General features: G+C 36.2%; 1 protein-coding gene across 5 annotated transcripts in view; it reads left to right on the top strand.

The window, feature by feature from the left end:
* The window catches only part of SCAF11 (SR-related CTD associated factor 11), a 47435-nt gene that overhangs the window by 20032 nt on the left and 10285 nt on the right, over positions 1-17118 (top strand). For 3 of the 5 annotated variants that reach the window (XM_074568200.1, XM_074568138.1, XM_074568285.1), the window contains 7 exons: positions 5158-5235; positions 6994-7091; positions 8131-8198; positions 8836-8891; positions 11312-11418; positions 12864-12953; positions 13549-13655. In XM_074568200.1, coding sequence (XP_074424301.1) covers positions 5158-5235; positions 6994-7091; positions 8131-8198; positions 8836-8891; positions 11312-11418; positions 12864-12953; positions 13549-13655 — 604 coding nt within the window. Of the gene's footprint in view, positions 1-5157; positions 5236-6993; positions 7092-8130; positions 8199-8835; positions 8892-11311; positions 11419-11948; positions 12073-12863; positions 12954-13548; positions 13656-17118 lie in introns of all 5 variants that reach the window. The other 2 variants (XM_074568363.1, XM_074568448.1) reach the window with 2 other exon arrangements.

Raw genomic sequence — 17118 nt, 5'->3', positions numbered from 1 at the left:
AATGGAGGCCCCAAAGCATTGGGGCACATTCAGGTAGGCCCTGTGCAGTATCGGTGGCTGACTAAATAAAACTAAACAGCTGGCACAAAGAGCTGTCTTGCATTACGTTCCTAGCATATGTTCTCTTCTTAGCATAGTTGTTACTTTTGTGCTTGTATAAGGTTTGGATCATTGATTATATAGAGTGTACTGCACATGTATATTCTTCAGAGGGTAAAGAGAGTTACCTGTACGGTAACTGGAATTCTTAATGTGTATTCTTTCTGATCTGGATTTCTTCTGTCCTAAAGGATATAGGAAGGAATGAGCTTATGTGGCAACAAGCTCCACAGTGATCTGCAGTACAGAGCACTGTGGGCAGGATTAAGATTACGTTCACGAACCAAATATGCAGTGTGTTCAAAGAAACAATAAACCTAAAAATCAAAATGGTAAAAACCTTCTTGTTCAAGTGCATCCATGGTAATGCATACGTAGACAATGCATCGGAGAACTGCTGCACAGAAAAACTGTATTAATCAAATTATTTCAGAAAATCTAGATTTACATATTACAAATTACATATTTGTTTTTGTGGTATACAGTTGTTCTTGGCATATTTCCCCGCTCGTGCAGGGCAGTTGGACAAGATGTCCCTCCAGAGGTCCCTTCCAACTTTAACCATTTTGTGATCCTGTTATTAAGTACATTCATGCAGCAATTTATGGAAATTAGTGTTGCTTAATAGCAGTGCAGAAGTCTGTGGTTTTGAGTTCAGCTTAAATTCTTCCAATAATATAGTGTCAGAGGAAGTACAATGGCACATACAGTATCTTTCTTATCATAGAATTCACAGATCCTTAGAAATAATTAATCATGTCATCCTTTCCTAAAGACAGCCACCATTCCAGTAGAACTTGGCAGAAATTTATCGTAATTTTGGATTGGAAGTTAAGGACTAGCCAACTGCGTGGTTTACGTAGAGAGAAAACAGCCATATAGAATTGTAACTAGGTCTGTTGATCAGCTGTTGAGACTAGAATCTCTGTTCTTGCACACTCTGTATCTTCACTATACCATGAATGATAAAAAGCCCCTAACATCTTGTCAGAAATACTGCTTTCCTAAAGCATAACTACAAAAATTTTAAATGTAGTTGCTTTTTTTAAGTAGACTGAAAAAAAAGTCATCCTGAGTTTTCACATGCTTCTGGAAAATAGCGCATTTCCTGTTGTGTTCCTCCTTTTCTTTCATCAGAATGTGGACAGGTGTTTCTCACTGTGTGTGTCCTTACAGTCTCCCTTTTCAGTTGGAGGCAGAATTGTTGTGGGCTTTTTAGTGCACTATTATTACTAGTTGGAGTGAAATACACAGACATTGCTTTTACAATCTTAACCTCACCTTTAAGCCTGAATTTACTTAGGAGAGTCTGGTGTTACTTGTGTTGCTTAACAGGTTCTCTAATAAAGAAACAGTAAAGAGTGCAGGACCGTGTTTCTTTTTGGATCAGCTTTTCCATACAGTAGTTGAAGAGCAGACTTTATTAAGGGCCACTTGAAGGAAACAACAAAAAAAAAATTATAGGGGAAGGGATTTACTGCAGCACCTTTAATGCTGTACTCGCATCTTGTTACTACTTGTTATGAAACCTTGTAACATGGAACTTGATGACATGGGGGATATCTGCCAAAGTTACTTTGTCAGCCAAATATGTTCTGAGGTTAGCTCGCGCCTATTTGTGTAACTTTCTGCAAATTCCCAGCTGGAATATAGTAACTGCTTTCAGCCTTTTTTTCTACCTCACTTTGTTCAAATGCTTTTTGAAGTGATGCAGTTAAAATAAGGGACATTTACTCCTTGAGTTTAGAGATCACAGTTTTGTGATGCTGTAGCAGCTATAGGAATATTGAACATTAAGTTATACCTGTGGAGCTAAAGCAAGATTTTTCTAGAGTGTCATCAAACACAAATAAAATACTATAAAACGAGTTTTTGGAAAACATAAGAACACACATGCACATGGTCATGGATAGCTTTCAGAGGTTGCAGACTTCATGAATGCTTACATATTTACGAAGATGGTCCTCAGAATATCACAGGATAGGTGTAAGAATGAATCACTGCGGAGTTACCAGTTTTAACATGAAAACTATGAGTAGTTTTGTGTGGAGAGTAAAACAATCAAAGACCTTTTGAAGTGTGCTGAGCTACTATTCGGTGTTTTTTCCAAGAAACGCACTATTGGGAAGAAAAGCAAAGCAACTCAAAAATACCAGCTGTGAGGTTCTAATGATTTTGATGATTACATTAAATACTACATGTTCTAATTTTTAAACACCTGTGTTAATGGAAGATGTTGTATGAAGCTGTGGTTTTTCAGGGGTTGTGACACATCCCACGCCCCTCCTCCCTTGTGCACAATAAAAGTAGCTGCTGCTTGGACTCCTTCTATCTCAATGGCTTTTTTCTTGTGTTAAATATTTTTTTTCCCCCAAAAGGACAGTGTACATTCACTATTATTTATGATGCTACCTGAACAGAAGCCTCAGAAGAGAGGAATTGCTAACTGGCCTTAAATGAAAGAAGACTCAACACCTTCTTTGGTCACTGAACTGTACTAAAAAAAAAAATAATAAAAAAATTAGAGAGATGAGTAAAAGGCCACCACTCCTCATGACTGCTTCTTGTAAAAACAGTCAACTTTTTTTTTCCCCCCCTCATTCCTTTCTATAGCAGCACATATTGAGTCTTGCTGTTGGGGAAAAAAAGGACAGGGGAAACTTTTTTTTTTCCTTCTGTTTCCACTTAAAAGGCTTGTTCTTATATGTTAGCAGACAGATGAAAACTGATGCATTTTTAGACACAAGTGTTATGTAGTTGAAGAAACCAGTTTCCTCAGGGCTACCCAACAATTGTACTGTGCTGGGGGGCAGGGGCAGACATGGGGGTAGACATGGGACTGTCCTGTCTTTACTAGAATTTCTCTTGAGATTTGTTGCAAATTATCAGATAATGCTAGGGCTATGAAAAGCGATTGAGTGGGAGTGGAAAGAGCATCTGCTGTTTCTGAACATAACTGAACCTAACAGTAGCTTTTGATTCTTCCAGAATGTTTTCCTCTTTTTCTACTACTATGTATAACTGTATGAAATTGTTAAACACTTGCCCAGAAGAACTGAACGTATAACAGTGAACACTTTTTCTAGGGGAGCAAAAGCGCTTGTAATACTCAGTAATCTATGATACTTCATTGCAAGCATAAACTTAACTTACTGTGACTTAAACTTGGGATCATAACTTAATATTTGTGTTTAAATTTAATGCATTCTTGGAAAAACTTACTTTTCAGACAAGTTAAATCCTGAAATGAGACTGAAAATGGCTTAGAAAATTAACTTCCTCTTCCCTATCTTTGACAGTCTGGTATATCTAAGAATCAAAGTAATGCCTTAAAGTTTGCAGCTGATTCAGCAGTTACAGTGCACTGTGTACTATCAGATATCCCAAGTGAACAATACACTGCTATGTTACTGTGGGTTAGCTTTAGGTTGACTACAGGACAAAAACTGTCTTCATGATCCAAGTCCTTAGGGAACTGGCTTAATTACCCAATATGTTTTTCTTAACCAAGGCCGTGACACTGCAGGGAACGACATTCCCCCAATAGGGGGAAGTTTTTAGTTAGGATAAAATACCAGAGCATCAAAAGGAAAGGTAATGGCTTTAACTTACATTCTTGTTCAACAACTTGTTCATGAAACTACCTCTGGGGCTTTTTGGTTTTTGTTTGGGTTTTGGTTTGTTGGTTTGTTTTTTTTTATTCAGCCGAACTTTGTTCTGTCTACTTCAATTGAAATCAGAAGCTGCCTGAATGCTCAAGGTTTGGGGGATAGGTAGGTGAAAAAAAAGAAGTTGAGCATTCTTTGAAATTGAGAAAAGAACAGAATGATCTGGAAAATGAAAAGCCTCAGTGAAAAGACAAGAATGAAGTTCACTGAATTTCAGGGCAGAGTTCATGTGCAAATTTCTCATAGCTGCTTAAGCAATTCTAATACTGCGTCTTGCTTGCGTAAATAAAAAGTATAATACCCTGGTAATTCCCTTAAGGGCAGAAATGGCATGCCTCTTAAGGGCATACAAGTCATATACTGGTTCTTGTTCAGTGGATGAATTGGGGCTGGTGCCTGGGTGTGGGTGGTTTTTTGTTTTGTTTTTTTTTTTTTTTTTTCTTCTTTGTTTTGGAAGAGTTCTGAACTGAGCCTGTGAAGGCCAATGGAATTAAGCTGGGGGCGGGGGGGTGGCGGGGGGGAAGGTGACAAAAACCCAAAACAAACAAACAAAGAAAACTCACCAACACCCCCACCGAAACATATATGGAATTAAAATGGATAAACAGTTCTCTAGCGGCAAATACTAATATCTAATATGGATTTCTCTGAAAGTTGATTCATTACCTGATCCAGTTGGGTGGAGCTTCAGTTGAAGCTTCCCTACTCTATGGTTAGTAACACTTTATTGTTTTCTCTCTGTGTGCGTGTTATCTGATGTAGTGCAGCCTCAATAAGAGGGTGTTTAGGTGACTGGAGAAAAAAACAATAAATCTGTACTTCCATCAAACTGTAGGGTAAAATAACCTTCAGTTCCATTCTCTTGCAAAGGGATTTGTAAAACTTAAGTTGTCTTACATGTGGGAATCTGTTCTCTCTCTGCTGACTGCAAAAAAGGAGATGTAGTATAGTCAAATCGATATGCAAGATGAGGGAAGGTGTTACTCTGTCCGCTGTTGGTCCTCCCGGATTTATGTTTGAGGTAGGGGGGCATGATCCAACACACTTTCTGTTGAAAAGAACGTTAAGAAATAGAACATTTCAACAATAAGAAATGAAAAGGACATCTGCGTATCGGTATAAAATCAGTTAGCTAACAGGGATTAAAAAATAAAAAAAATGTACCTAATGATGTAAAATGCTTTCCCTTCTTTGAACACAAGTTCTGAGTTACATTCTTGTTTCCTTTAGATTTTCCCCTAAGGAGAAATCTGCCTATATGAAACAAAATACTGAGTGTATGGATAATGTGTACATTCGTATTGTGAACAAGTCATAATTTTTTTGTGTTTCTGTAAGCTACTATAATAGTGAATAAAAGTATAGAAAAATGAGACTTCTGATTTTTCAGACGGAGGCTTCATGTCCTATCGATCGCAGACCATTTCGAGCAGTATGCAGGCTTGATGCATTAGAAAAGCAGATAAAGGTAAGTTCCAGATTTATTTTACTAAATGACATTAGTTGTACGTACACCTGAGTTATGCTACAGCCTTTTATTCATGCATCTGCATTAAATAAGCTTTCCTAATGAAATGATTATTACTTTAATGTCTCTCTTAAATATTTGAAGATAGGAATTCTTAATTATTTTTTCAAAGCAAGTGTTTACATTAATAATAATCACAAAGCTGCTATTGCTGCTTTATAGTATCTTTGAGCGTTCATGATATATCCAAGAATAGAAGTATAGTAATTGGTCTCAAAGTGTTTTTTAACCAGGTTTTGTGAACAAGTGTTATATCAATTAGCATGCAATCTTTCCTTTTTTTTTTTTTTTAGCTGAGGTGAATCTTGTATGTTCACAGCCTCCAATTCACAGACAAAAACACATGAAGGCAAGAGGGATTTAACTAATGCTAAGCCTCGTTCAACCTAAATTTCTGAATTTTTTCAGCTTTCAACTCTGCTAAATAATACTGCTGGGGAGAGTAGCTTATCAAGTAGGAAAATAAAACTTGATTATGATAGATATCTGGAAAATGTACGTAGAAAGATGCTGATAATTCTGTGGACAGTTTTGAAATTCTGTGGTGAAGTTATGGTTATAATTCTTAAGCTGCTGGTTTTGCATTTTGCTACGTTTAGAAAACAAGCTCCCACTACCCATTTCTTGTGCTTTTAGAGGCCCAGGCAGTCAACTGCAGAGGAACCAGACTGACAACCACAGATAATTCCTTCTCATAGAAAATTATGCTAGCATATTTTATCTTCTTTATTTCCAAAGAATCAAGGAAGCAGCTGAAACAAGATAAACTGAAGTTTTCATTTGGAAGAGTGTAAGGGCTGTATTGAAACATAGTTTGAAAGGTTCTTTGTTCGTAGAATTGCAGTGTAAATAGGTGGGCAGAGAACAAGGGTCCTGATCTGAACAAGGGCCACTGGAGCAGTAGGGAGAGATGGAATGTGTACTAAGAAATGCTGACACCGTGGTCAGTGTTGGCAGGGATGCTATTAAGACATTGGCAGTTTTTCCTGTGTAATGTTCATCATTAGAATGCCGATAGCTTAAGGAGTTGAGTATAAAACCAACATTCTAGAATGAAGAAATCCAGAATATCTAATGCAAACAATTGCAATATTGCTGTTGAAGTAACTTCATAGTATGGAATAAAAATTGTATTGCTTTCTTAGAATTTTGAAGATGTGGGGGAAAAAGATATTATATGAAATTATATGATATTATAACTAACTAAACAATATTATATGATTAAACAAAATTATATGAAGCTATTTTGCTGTAGAGGAAAATCGGGTGTTTTTTAATTATGAGGAAGCATTTGAAATTGAGTGGTAGTTCAGCTTTTTCCTAAGCTGAACCTTGTATATTCAGATCAACCAACTTAGTTGAAAAAACTTAGCTTCCAAATTCTCAATGGAAGATAGCGCATAGCTTTGAGATACTTCCCGTGGCAGTCTGAATGTTCAGGGATATTTGGTCTTGCAGAATTAGTATGCACCTCAGGCATAGCCAAGATACATATCAAGGTGGGTTTTTTTCCATTTCATGAAAAACAAATTAAAAAAAAAAATCAAATCTGCAAACTGTGAGATTAAAGAAGTAATGATTTGAAATTGGTTTGAGTCCTTCTTTTTGAGCTCTGTAGACCTTTAAGAGTCTTTGAATGTATTTAAAGCCCACGTGTATTGGGATTCTAGATTGGATTGATTTTATTTTTCAATACAGGTTCAGGTTAAAAAACAACTAAGGAGGAAGGAAGAAGAGGAAAACTGTGCCTGCAATAAAGGAAAATATAGCCATGCAAAGATGAGAATTTTTATGAGGTTGGTTGTCCACTTAATTTTAAGCATTCTAATTGGAACATTCAAAATATATATTCAATTATTTTAAAATGTACACCCTGGAATTTTTAAAAAAATTATGTTTTTTTTAAAATAAACTATTTTTTTCATCAGTGGTAGTTTAACTTCGCTTTTATTGTGATGTAATTTCCACTTGAGTATGTACAATAGTAAGCAGGAAGTAAGGAGCAATGCATTTCTTGCATTAAGCTCTGTGAAAGTTGCATTTTTCAAGCAATTCTGACAAATTTCTTATAAATTTGAATTAAGATTTTATGGCTAGACCATATTTGAATAATATAAATCTTTTTCTTTGGTTATCTAAACAGACATCCCCTTTCTTGCATGTTATCGTAATCTGTGGTGGTGGTCCTCTTTTACTAATGAGTTTGAGAGGGACCTGCGGAAATACCATTCCTGTTTTGAGAAGCTTTATCTTGTCACATTTGCTGCATGGCATAAGGGGAAGCTCAGGATTACACAGACGAGTTTCACTAAATAGTGATAATGTAAAGTCAGTGTTTAATGGAATGTATGATATATACAGAGTTCTTGAGATTGAATTTGAAGCAGACCTCACTACAAAGTGGTGGAAGTAAGTGGAAGTAAACTACCTTTTCTGGCTCTTATTAGAAAAGATTGATCTTTGCACCTCACCGTTCTGAATCACCATGGGCTTTGATATTCTTCAAAGTATTTATGCAAGCAGATTATAGCATCTTTCACATGTTGCCATGAAATCAAGCAAAATTAAGCATTCCGATTTAATACAGGGTATTAACTTCTGTTGTGTAAATGACTTTTCTTTTTTTCCATCTGTAAGCTTTTTGAAGCACTGGCTTTTAATATTTGGAAGATGATATACATGATGCAAGTTTAGGTTTTAATAGCAGTCAGAACTTGCTTATGTGCACGAAATAAAAATTCCTTGAAATAGGAGCTGATTTTGTTTGGATGTATATACAGTTAGCTTAAATATGCCCAGAAATAACTTTTGTAATATCTTTTGTTAATCTTGCAGAAGAGCTGTGTGTCCAGACAGAGGGCCATTAACTGCAAAATTAAGCAAAGTTGTGAAGAAAAAATACAGTAAGTTGGTATTTGTTCTCCGTTTGCTAGAATTGCTGCGTTTTATTAGCGAATGCTAGCTTTTCTTGATGAGACAATTTAATACATTTTTTTTTAATTACTTACATTTGCATATGAAAAGCAAATACGGAGGAATAGAAGTGTGGAACCTAAGAGAACAAAATTGCAGTACTTACTGTTCTTATTTTACTGGAAAGACTGCCTCTTCAATTTCAGTCTCACGTGAAATGGATTTGGTTTCAGCCTAAAGTCATTTTCTGCATCAGACAGTCGGTGCACAGCTAATGGCTACCTTTATTCACAAGAAGGTTTTTGATGAGAATTCAGACACAAGAAGCACTTAGCTGTATTTTGGGGCTACTATTTTGAGAGGCTTGTTTAATAGATACTTTTCCATAGGTGTGTTCATAACTTATGAAACTAAGCAAATATCTGAAGAGGTGAAAACTGCTTGATATGTAAAAAGCTGTTGTGAAGGTGTATGCATTTGAATTTTACTCAGTTTGTAGGTAAACACATTATAAATATAGTTGAGATACATTTTCATTAACCTCTCATTGCATTAATGATTTTGACAAACAATTAAAAACTAATATGCTAAAGTTAAAATAAAAGTTTTGTTCCTTATTCCACACAGGTAATATATTGTATGATAAACGAAACAAGAAAGCTTTGTCTTTGAAGATAAGCAAGGTTGGTTCTGATAATGAAACGTTTGTAAATATTTTTTTCGTGAAAGCATTTTTAAAACTACCTTTCTGCTTATTTTTAAGGTTAACTTCTTCTATTTGTTAATTTTAGTATGATCCAAACTTTGTTATTTTGTCTCTTGTTGTTTTGAAGGAAGTAATTAGAATATACTGCTAGGTTATATGAGCTGCTTTCTCAGATTGAGTTTATTTTTGTAGTTTTCTGGTGGTAAATGTTTTCATTTAGATTAGGATGTTACATTATAAGATACTGTAACTACCCTGTTTTTGTCCTTCTTCACCAAAAGAAAGTGGTATGAACTACAAGCTGTTAGCCAAGTACCGTGATGTGAAGGATATGAAGGTTTTCATTATTTCATGAAAATACGTAGTTGTAATCAACCAAATATTTCGTTGTATTTATAGGCCATGGATGATATAGTTTGTATCAAGTTGGTTTTTTTAATGGGAGATTACTCCCAAGAATGTTTGTGTTTCCGGGTTTCTTGTTTAGTTCCTAAATTTTAGTCTATAACACAGGCTTATAATATGCAGAATTTATAAGAAGCTGTAAAGGCTCTGTTGTTTGATTCTGCCTTCCATCCTTTCAAAAATAATTTGTGTCTCTGGGACACATGTTTGTGGTCAGTGCTTTCTTACTCATAGTTATACCTGTAAATGTATCTGCATGAAGTAATGTTAGGCCATAAATTTAATTCTGAAATGTAAATGTCAGTGTTCTCCATCATTCTGTCTTACCCAAAGTTTAAAAATTTGGACGAAAAACAAAGTCCCTATTTTGCCTGTTGACTGTATATGGGCACATACTACATCATGTGTCTCTTCGGTAGCTGGTGGCCTGAGTTGTCACTTTTCTTTGGTGCTTGTACACCGTAGTTCTCAGGGATATCTTTAGCTCTGGTCTTCCCCTTCTAAGTCAGGTGACAGGTCTGTTACCATGTTAAGTTAAAGGTACCTTTCATTGAATTGAAGAGGTGCGGAACTGAAAGGATAGGGCTTAATGGTAGATCAGCCTCTAATTTGACTTCAAGGTCAGTGAATGCTTTCATATCTAGTTTCACTGTTTTACTGTGCACTATTTAATAGCATTAATGTCTCAAATGGTACCTGTTGCAAAAAAAGTGAGTAAACAGAAGTAGAGCCATTAAAAACTCCAGGAGGACGTACAGGGCTCAATTATCCAATAAACATTCAAAATTTAAAAGAATTTAAAACAAAGCACTGATTTACTAACAACTACTTCATAAGGATATTTGTGGAACGTCTGCATAGTTCTTTTTTAGATGGAGGGAGAAATGCTAATGTTCAAAATGATAGTATTTTTAAAATAGAACTTAACAACAGCTTTTTAGGAGAAACTTAAAATTTGCACATTGATGAAATACAGTGTGTTCCCGTCAAAACCAGCTCTCTGTGCCAAAGTTTGATGCATATAGGAGCATATAGGACTCCATATAGGAGCATACGGACTGCATACTTGAGACATATATTTATATATGCTCCATTGTGAAGCTTATTTTTCATCAGAGTAAATATATTCTGAAAGAGAATGACGGGAAGACTCTGTAAGTTCCCGTTTTAAAATATCGGTCATGGGGAACAAACAGAAATGGTTTAGTCAGATTTGAAGTGGCATTAACCCTTTAGGTGAAAAGAGGTAAAAGGCAAAAATGTGTCAGTGTAGGTAAGTGTGTCAGTCAGGGAGAATGGTCTGGAGGATCATAGTTCATCTTTTTTTTCCCCCTGTAGACAGCAGCAGAATTTGCTGCACACAACGCAAAAGGTGATACACTAGCATACAGTAGGTGGCTAGGTGTTGTTAACAACTCAAATAGAAGGTGATATTTGTTGAAATATGAAGTGGATTCTGAGTATTGTGCCTTTGGGTGAGGGCCCAGTAAACAGACACATCAGTCAGCCTTCAATTTTGTAAATCCTACCTGAAGGCAAAGGAGAATCAGGGCTACTTACATTGGTTTTTCTTGTTGCTTTGAAACCAAACACTGAGTGAAGTGCGGTGAAGGGGGCTGTCTGCAGGTGCTAGCGCTGTACTTAATCTGTAAGGTAGCTACTTGTAGGTAGCAGAAATGGGAATTGTGAAATAGCAAAGATCATGCTAGTTTATTCACAATTTCTGTATGGAGCATTAAAGATCTTGACATGGAAAGCCTGTATAAAATAGAAAGTTTATCTGCAAAGACCAGGTGTTAAAAATTTAGACTGAATAGAGAAAATTTGTTTGCTATAACTGCAAATCTCCGCATATAACTCTAGAGCTGCTATGGTGCCTGCTTTTTATGAGCTAAAGTCTTGCTGACATGATTTAATTTCAGTGCATCTTCATGTATTACACGTTAATTATTTTATTTTGGATGTCTTTAATTCATGAATTTTTTTTTGTAGCCCAGAAGACAGACCTGCTGGAATGAGTGCTTCAGAACTACTTTCTCCAGCACGCTTCCAGCTGGTGGTAGCAATGAAGAATCCTTTTTTAGCTGTAGAAATGACTGGTTAGTATATACTAGTACTTAATATAAACTGCTGGGTTACTCTATTGTAGATGCTGTAGTTCCTTCTGCTTTCTGTATATACTGCCTTAAAATGTTTTGATGAAGATAAACAGGATAAACACAATCATTTTAAAATGAGTATTGTTAAGGGTACAACCCAATTTGTCGTGTGTTCAGCATTAAAATACTAATGTGTGTGCTTTTAATCTCATTGATTTAGTAGGAGTTAGGTTTTATTTTTAGCTTAGATTTAAACTCCTTGCTAATTTGAAGCCTCAGATAGGAAAGGGTTAGTCCTGTTATTACAACAGCAGTTAGCAAAACGGTGTCGTGGTTTTAACCCCAGTCGGCAAATAGAACCAGGCAGCTGCTCACTCACTGCCCCCGGTTGGGACTGGGGAGAGAATTGGAAAAGTAAAAGTGATAAAACTTGTGGGTTGAGATAAGACAGTTTAATAGGTAGAGCAAAAGCCGCGCGTGCAAGCAAAGCAAAACAAGGAATTCATTCTCTGCTTCCCACCACTGAGCAGGTGTTTGGCCACCTCCAGGACATCACACATAATGGCTACTTGGGAAGACAAATGCCAGCACTCCAAACATGTCCCCCTTCCTTCTTCTTCCCCCAGCTTTACATACTGAGCATGACGTCATACGGTATGGGATATCCCTTTGGTCAGTTGGGGTCGGCTGTCCCGGCTGCGTCCCCTCCCAACTTCTTGTGCCCCCCTAGCCCTCGCTGATGGGGCGGTGTGAGGAGCAGAAAAGGCCTCGATGCTTAGCAGCAACTAAAAACACCAGTGCGCTATCAAAAGTATTTCTCATCCCAAATCCAAGATGCTAGCGAAATAGTTAACTCCATCCCAGCTGAAACCAGGACAGTTAACAGTAAATACCCCGTTTTGCATCAGAAACAATCTTTTTCTTGTTCTGTGACCCCAAGAGGAATACTTTAAACATACATGAAGTAATTTAGCTTAATGAGCCTAATACTTCAGAATGTGTGTTTAAATAAAAAAAAAAAATTGTTTGGTTGAGAAGATGGAAGAAAAAAAACAGTCTAGAAGAATGTTATTTCAATAATATGGTCTAATAAAAAAATTATTGTGTCTATATGTTTTTAGCAGTCTGCTATAAACAAAAAAAATGTTGCCATGCCTGCAACAGTATTAATTTGTCAAGGATGCAAAGTTTCTCGTATTTTTCAACTCCCCAGAAGACACATTTTGTCTCCTGTTTTCCATTCTGGCTGCCTCATTCATTTAGGACTTCTGTTAGGTTTACTATGACTGTATTTTCGCTCTAAACAATAAGCATGCATAGTTCCATCATGACTGTTGAGAGTTCTAATACAGTGAAATTTTTAAGAAGTCGTTGATAGAAGCAATCATTGAAATACAAAACTGTCATAGTGCAAAGTAACTTTTTGTATGAAATTTGTATTTCAGTATAGAATTCACAGAAGTCAATGCATCAATAAGACAGAAGAGACAAGAACTAGAATTGTCCTGTTCATCTGTGCTTGCTAGAGTTGAAAGGTATGGGTTTTGTATTCATGGTGCGAAGGATCTTAATATAATACTTCAAGATTAGAATGTGATTAATTCAGATTGATCTATAACTAAATTCTGGTTTTGCCTAAGGTTTGCTGAGGCAGTCTGCATAAATAAATATTTATTTTGTATGTTGGGGGGGGGGGGGGGACGACCAAACCCAAAAACCAGAAGCTTTTCCTTAATTGTTGTGTAGACTATTTCTCATTTTTCTGTAGAAAAGGCTATTCTTCTGCTGAAGTACTAAGTCAGTGTTCAGAATTCTATTTCCAGTAGTATAGCCTACTAATTTGGGGTGGACTTTTTGTTACAGTTCTATGTTTGGCTTTGAAGAAAGCCATATGTATATTGCTTTAACATAACATGTCTTGTTCAAACTGTTTTACTAGATTAGGCCTTGATATAAGCCTGAAATTAAATGAGAGAAGGAAAGTTTTGTTCTCTGTCAGCTTTGCCTTTCTCTCCAACTGTGATGAGGTTGGAAGTGTCATGATTGCCTAATGTTTTGAGTTTGTGCATTGATTCCAAAACTTGCTACAGACAGATAAAATAACTGATGTTGATACCTTTACTTTTCCAGAATTCCTTTAATGTCTTACGGAGCTGAAGCTGAGACCTTTCTTCTCACTTCTACTACAGTGGCAGGGACAATTCTTCCAACAAATATCAGGCCTTTGGAAAACTTTGGTAAACTTTTTTTTTGTAAGTTTTATTTATAGCTCATGTGGAGTAAACTGTTAAAATATGATTCTCAGAAATCGAAGCAGAGTATATAGTTACAGCTAACAGGAAAAAAACCTGTTTTGATGCAGTTTGGTACTTTTTCAAAACCAGCTGGTTTATTTTGGAAATTACAGCCACCCCCAAACTGGCATAACTGTTCTTCATTTGAAGATTAATTCCAGTTCTAAATTCAACATGTTCTTTCATGTTACAACTTCTTTCCCTATTGTTCAAGGAACGTTTTGATACATTAGGAATTGCTTGACATATTTCAATGGTATATTGTGCAGTGTGAGGAACGAATTGTTTTCTGACAGAGAAGAGGAGTCGTCAGGAAATGGTACAGTGTATAGATCTCTTTCAGCATGTCTACAAGCCCTACAGGGCAAAAGCTTGTAAAGGTGCTCAAGCTCAGGGTCTGGCAGGAACTTAGCAGAAGACAAAGACGTGGAAGGATTACCTTCCTCCAGTTGCTTTAACAGCCTTTCTCTCCATACTCAGCAAGAATGTAGTTTATCTTCCAACATGCTGCACGAGTTCAAAGAAGTAAAAACAAAGGAGTGCTGTTTTTTAAGGCTAGAGATAATACCTTCTTTGAATTGGGAATTATACTACTTGACTAGTAGGCAAAGAGATGGGAGAGATTTGGGTCTCTTGGCTTACAAAAATTGTGAGGAAGTAAGTGAATTGCTGGAAAGAGTTAAGTAGTAGAAGGATCATGAGAAAGATGCTTTATTCATTCATTTTCTGCATTCTTGTTAAAGGTACTTATTTCACCTCTGCATTCCCCAGTGAAAAAATGATAGGTTGCTTCCTCAGGCCTCTGATGTTTGGCAGTGCAATTTAACTGATGCTTAACCCTTTCTGCTTCTAGTGGTAATGAGTATACATGCTAGCTCATAGCTCTTGACTTCTCTTTACTTTCCTACTTACACAGTCAGGTTTCTTTTGTTAATATGCACCAGAAGCATTTTTTAAACAAAATGGCTTTTTTCTCTCATCAGAAAGACAAAGAATATTTAAAAAATCTCCAAATTTATTTTTCAACAGAACATGGAACTAAATCCCTTATGCTGTCTTTTGGGAGAGGCAGGAGATTTTGAGTTTGAGTCTTGACAGCAAAAGAAAAGGAAATATTTTTTTTTTTCCAGATACTTTTGTTTTTAAATTTATATTTAGGACAAAATTTTATCATTTGTTGTCTTGATTGTATAAGCATTCTACTTCCTCTCTTAAAGGTATGATTTTGAAATGTGAAATTATCGAGCTAACAAGACACAGCAAATAAACTCTGAAGTTATTTTTGTATGTTTCCATATGTTCTGGCCACACCAGAACTAAAGTTCAGATGCTTAATGTAATGTATTACTTATGTTGTGGACAAAGTGGAAGAGAGTCATCAAGATTGACTCTTAAAACATTGTAGTATGTCGACACTAAAGCTTTAAGTCATTTTCAAGTTTGACTTAAAGACTTCCTACTGGTAAGAAGCATGCAGGAAGTAAGACAGAGAGTCTTCAAATTTCCTCATGAAACTAGGATATGATGGATGTGAAGATGTCCCTTGAGGATTTTGGTCACGTTCTGTTGTGTGAGTGTTCGTTCCCCATTTGGTTTTTATATAGAAGCTGAGGAAAAGACAGACATGCACAAAAAATGGTAAGGACAAAGGCAAGGAGAAACCTCACCTGAATACTGTTATTTATATATATTATTTTTTTATATATATATATATATAAAGGAGAAGAGTTTACAGGAAGTATGAGAGATGGAGGAAAGAGAGGGGACACTGGGACTTTCTGCAAAGCTGGTGAATAGGAGAAAAATGAAGAAAATACTGAAAATACACACATAGAAACCAAACTGGATCTTGTGATTCTTATTAAATTGTGCCTGAAGGATGGTTACATAAGCATTTTATTTTTACACACCCTCTTTACATACATCTCTTGGTCACACCAAAAGTGTACGATTTTGCATCAGAGTAGTAGTTGACAGTTGCTTCCAGGGTTGTGCGAGGAGGCATACAAATATCAATGATGGTCATGTAACTGTACTGCCTGAGTCTTCCCTGTAGGTGCTGCAGTGTTTTAGATTCTCTTACCATTGAATAGTTAGTTTACTAATTTGACCTGAAAAAATGTCAGTGAATCTACAAATATTGCTAGGATTTAGGCTGGCATTACGCAGTGCCTTTGTGTGATTAAAGTATTTTAAAATAAAGATTCAGTGAACCGAAACGTCTTGTATTTGGTCCAAGTCCAAAGCTTGTGAAGCTTGTCTGTTAAAATTTTACAAGTAGTAAGGAATGCTAAAAAGAGGTTTGTGTTTTACAAGTAGACTGAAAGTGCTACAAAAATTACTTGCCTTTTAATTCTGTCAGGATTCCCACATTTCATTTGTACTCTGAGTTTTTATTATGGCAGGGTGATTTCTTGCCCATTGAAGCAAATCATCACAGATGTTATGTCATTACAAATTTTTGATATCTGACTTGTTTTCCTGGCTATTGTAATAAGTTTGAAGATGTAGTTAATCTGAGACAGCCACATGTGGCTGAATAACTGCTGGTTAACCGCTTTCTAACAAAATCATTGGGGAGAATATTACAATAGATACCTCAAATAGTGCTAGTCACCTAAAACTCCTGTGGAAGTTCTTTACCACGCATGTTGTTTTCTTTTAAATACGTGGTACCTTCTATACAATCGATTCCAGTGGTTTTTATTGTCTTATGTGGAAATTTGATCAGTGAACATTGAAAAACCAAAAACAGGTACTTTTTTTTTTTTTTTCCATGTTCAGTCAAGTTACTGTGTTCACAAGGGAAGTCAGAGGAGGTGGTTGTAGTCCTGTGCTCTGCTCTAGCCTTTTAAAAGCTAGTGAGTGCTTGTGGAGTTACTGCTCTAAGGTTATTGAATGAGAAGTTTACATTTAATAGGCAGTGATAGAGGTGTGGAGTCTCCTTCTGTGGAGATATTCGAAACCTGCCTGGATGCATTCCTGTCCAGCCTGCTCCAGGTGAACCTGCTTTGGCAGGGGGGTTGGACTAGATGCTCTCCAAAGGTCCCTTCCAACCCCTTGCCATTCTGTGGTTCCATGATACGTTTTTGATTCTGCTAACATAGTAGTAAGTGGTAAAAAGTGGATTTTGTGCTGTTACACCCTTACTCCTATCTGATTTCTCTATAATCTGTTTAAGAATACATTTAACAAATATTTTAGTGCAGTAAAAGCATGGGAGATAACGTTTATATAGAGAGTTAAAATTAAGAGTTTAAGTGTGATGTGATAAAACCGTTGCAAAATCCATAGAAGTTAATCTTTCTTAGCAAGGTTCTACTATTTGTTTATGAAAATGAAGCTGTAAAAAGAACTAATTTAAACACCAAATTCCTGATGCTTTCTAAAGTCTACACAAAGTAAG

The sequence above is a fragment of the Larus michahellis genome, chromosome 1 (genome assembly GCF_964199755.1).
Source record: "Larus michahellis chromosome 1, bLarMic1.1, whole genome shotgun sequence".
NCBI classification, from domain to species: Eukaryota; Metazoa; Chordata; class Aves; order Charadriiformes; family Laridae; genus Larus; species Larus michahellis.
Note: the sequence above shows the minus strand (reverse complement) of the source record. Positions and strands in the feature narration are given on the sequence as shown.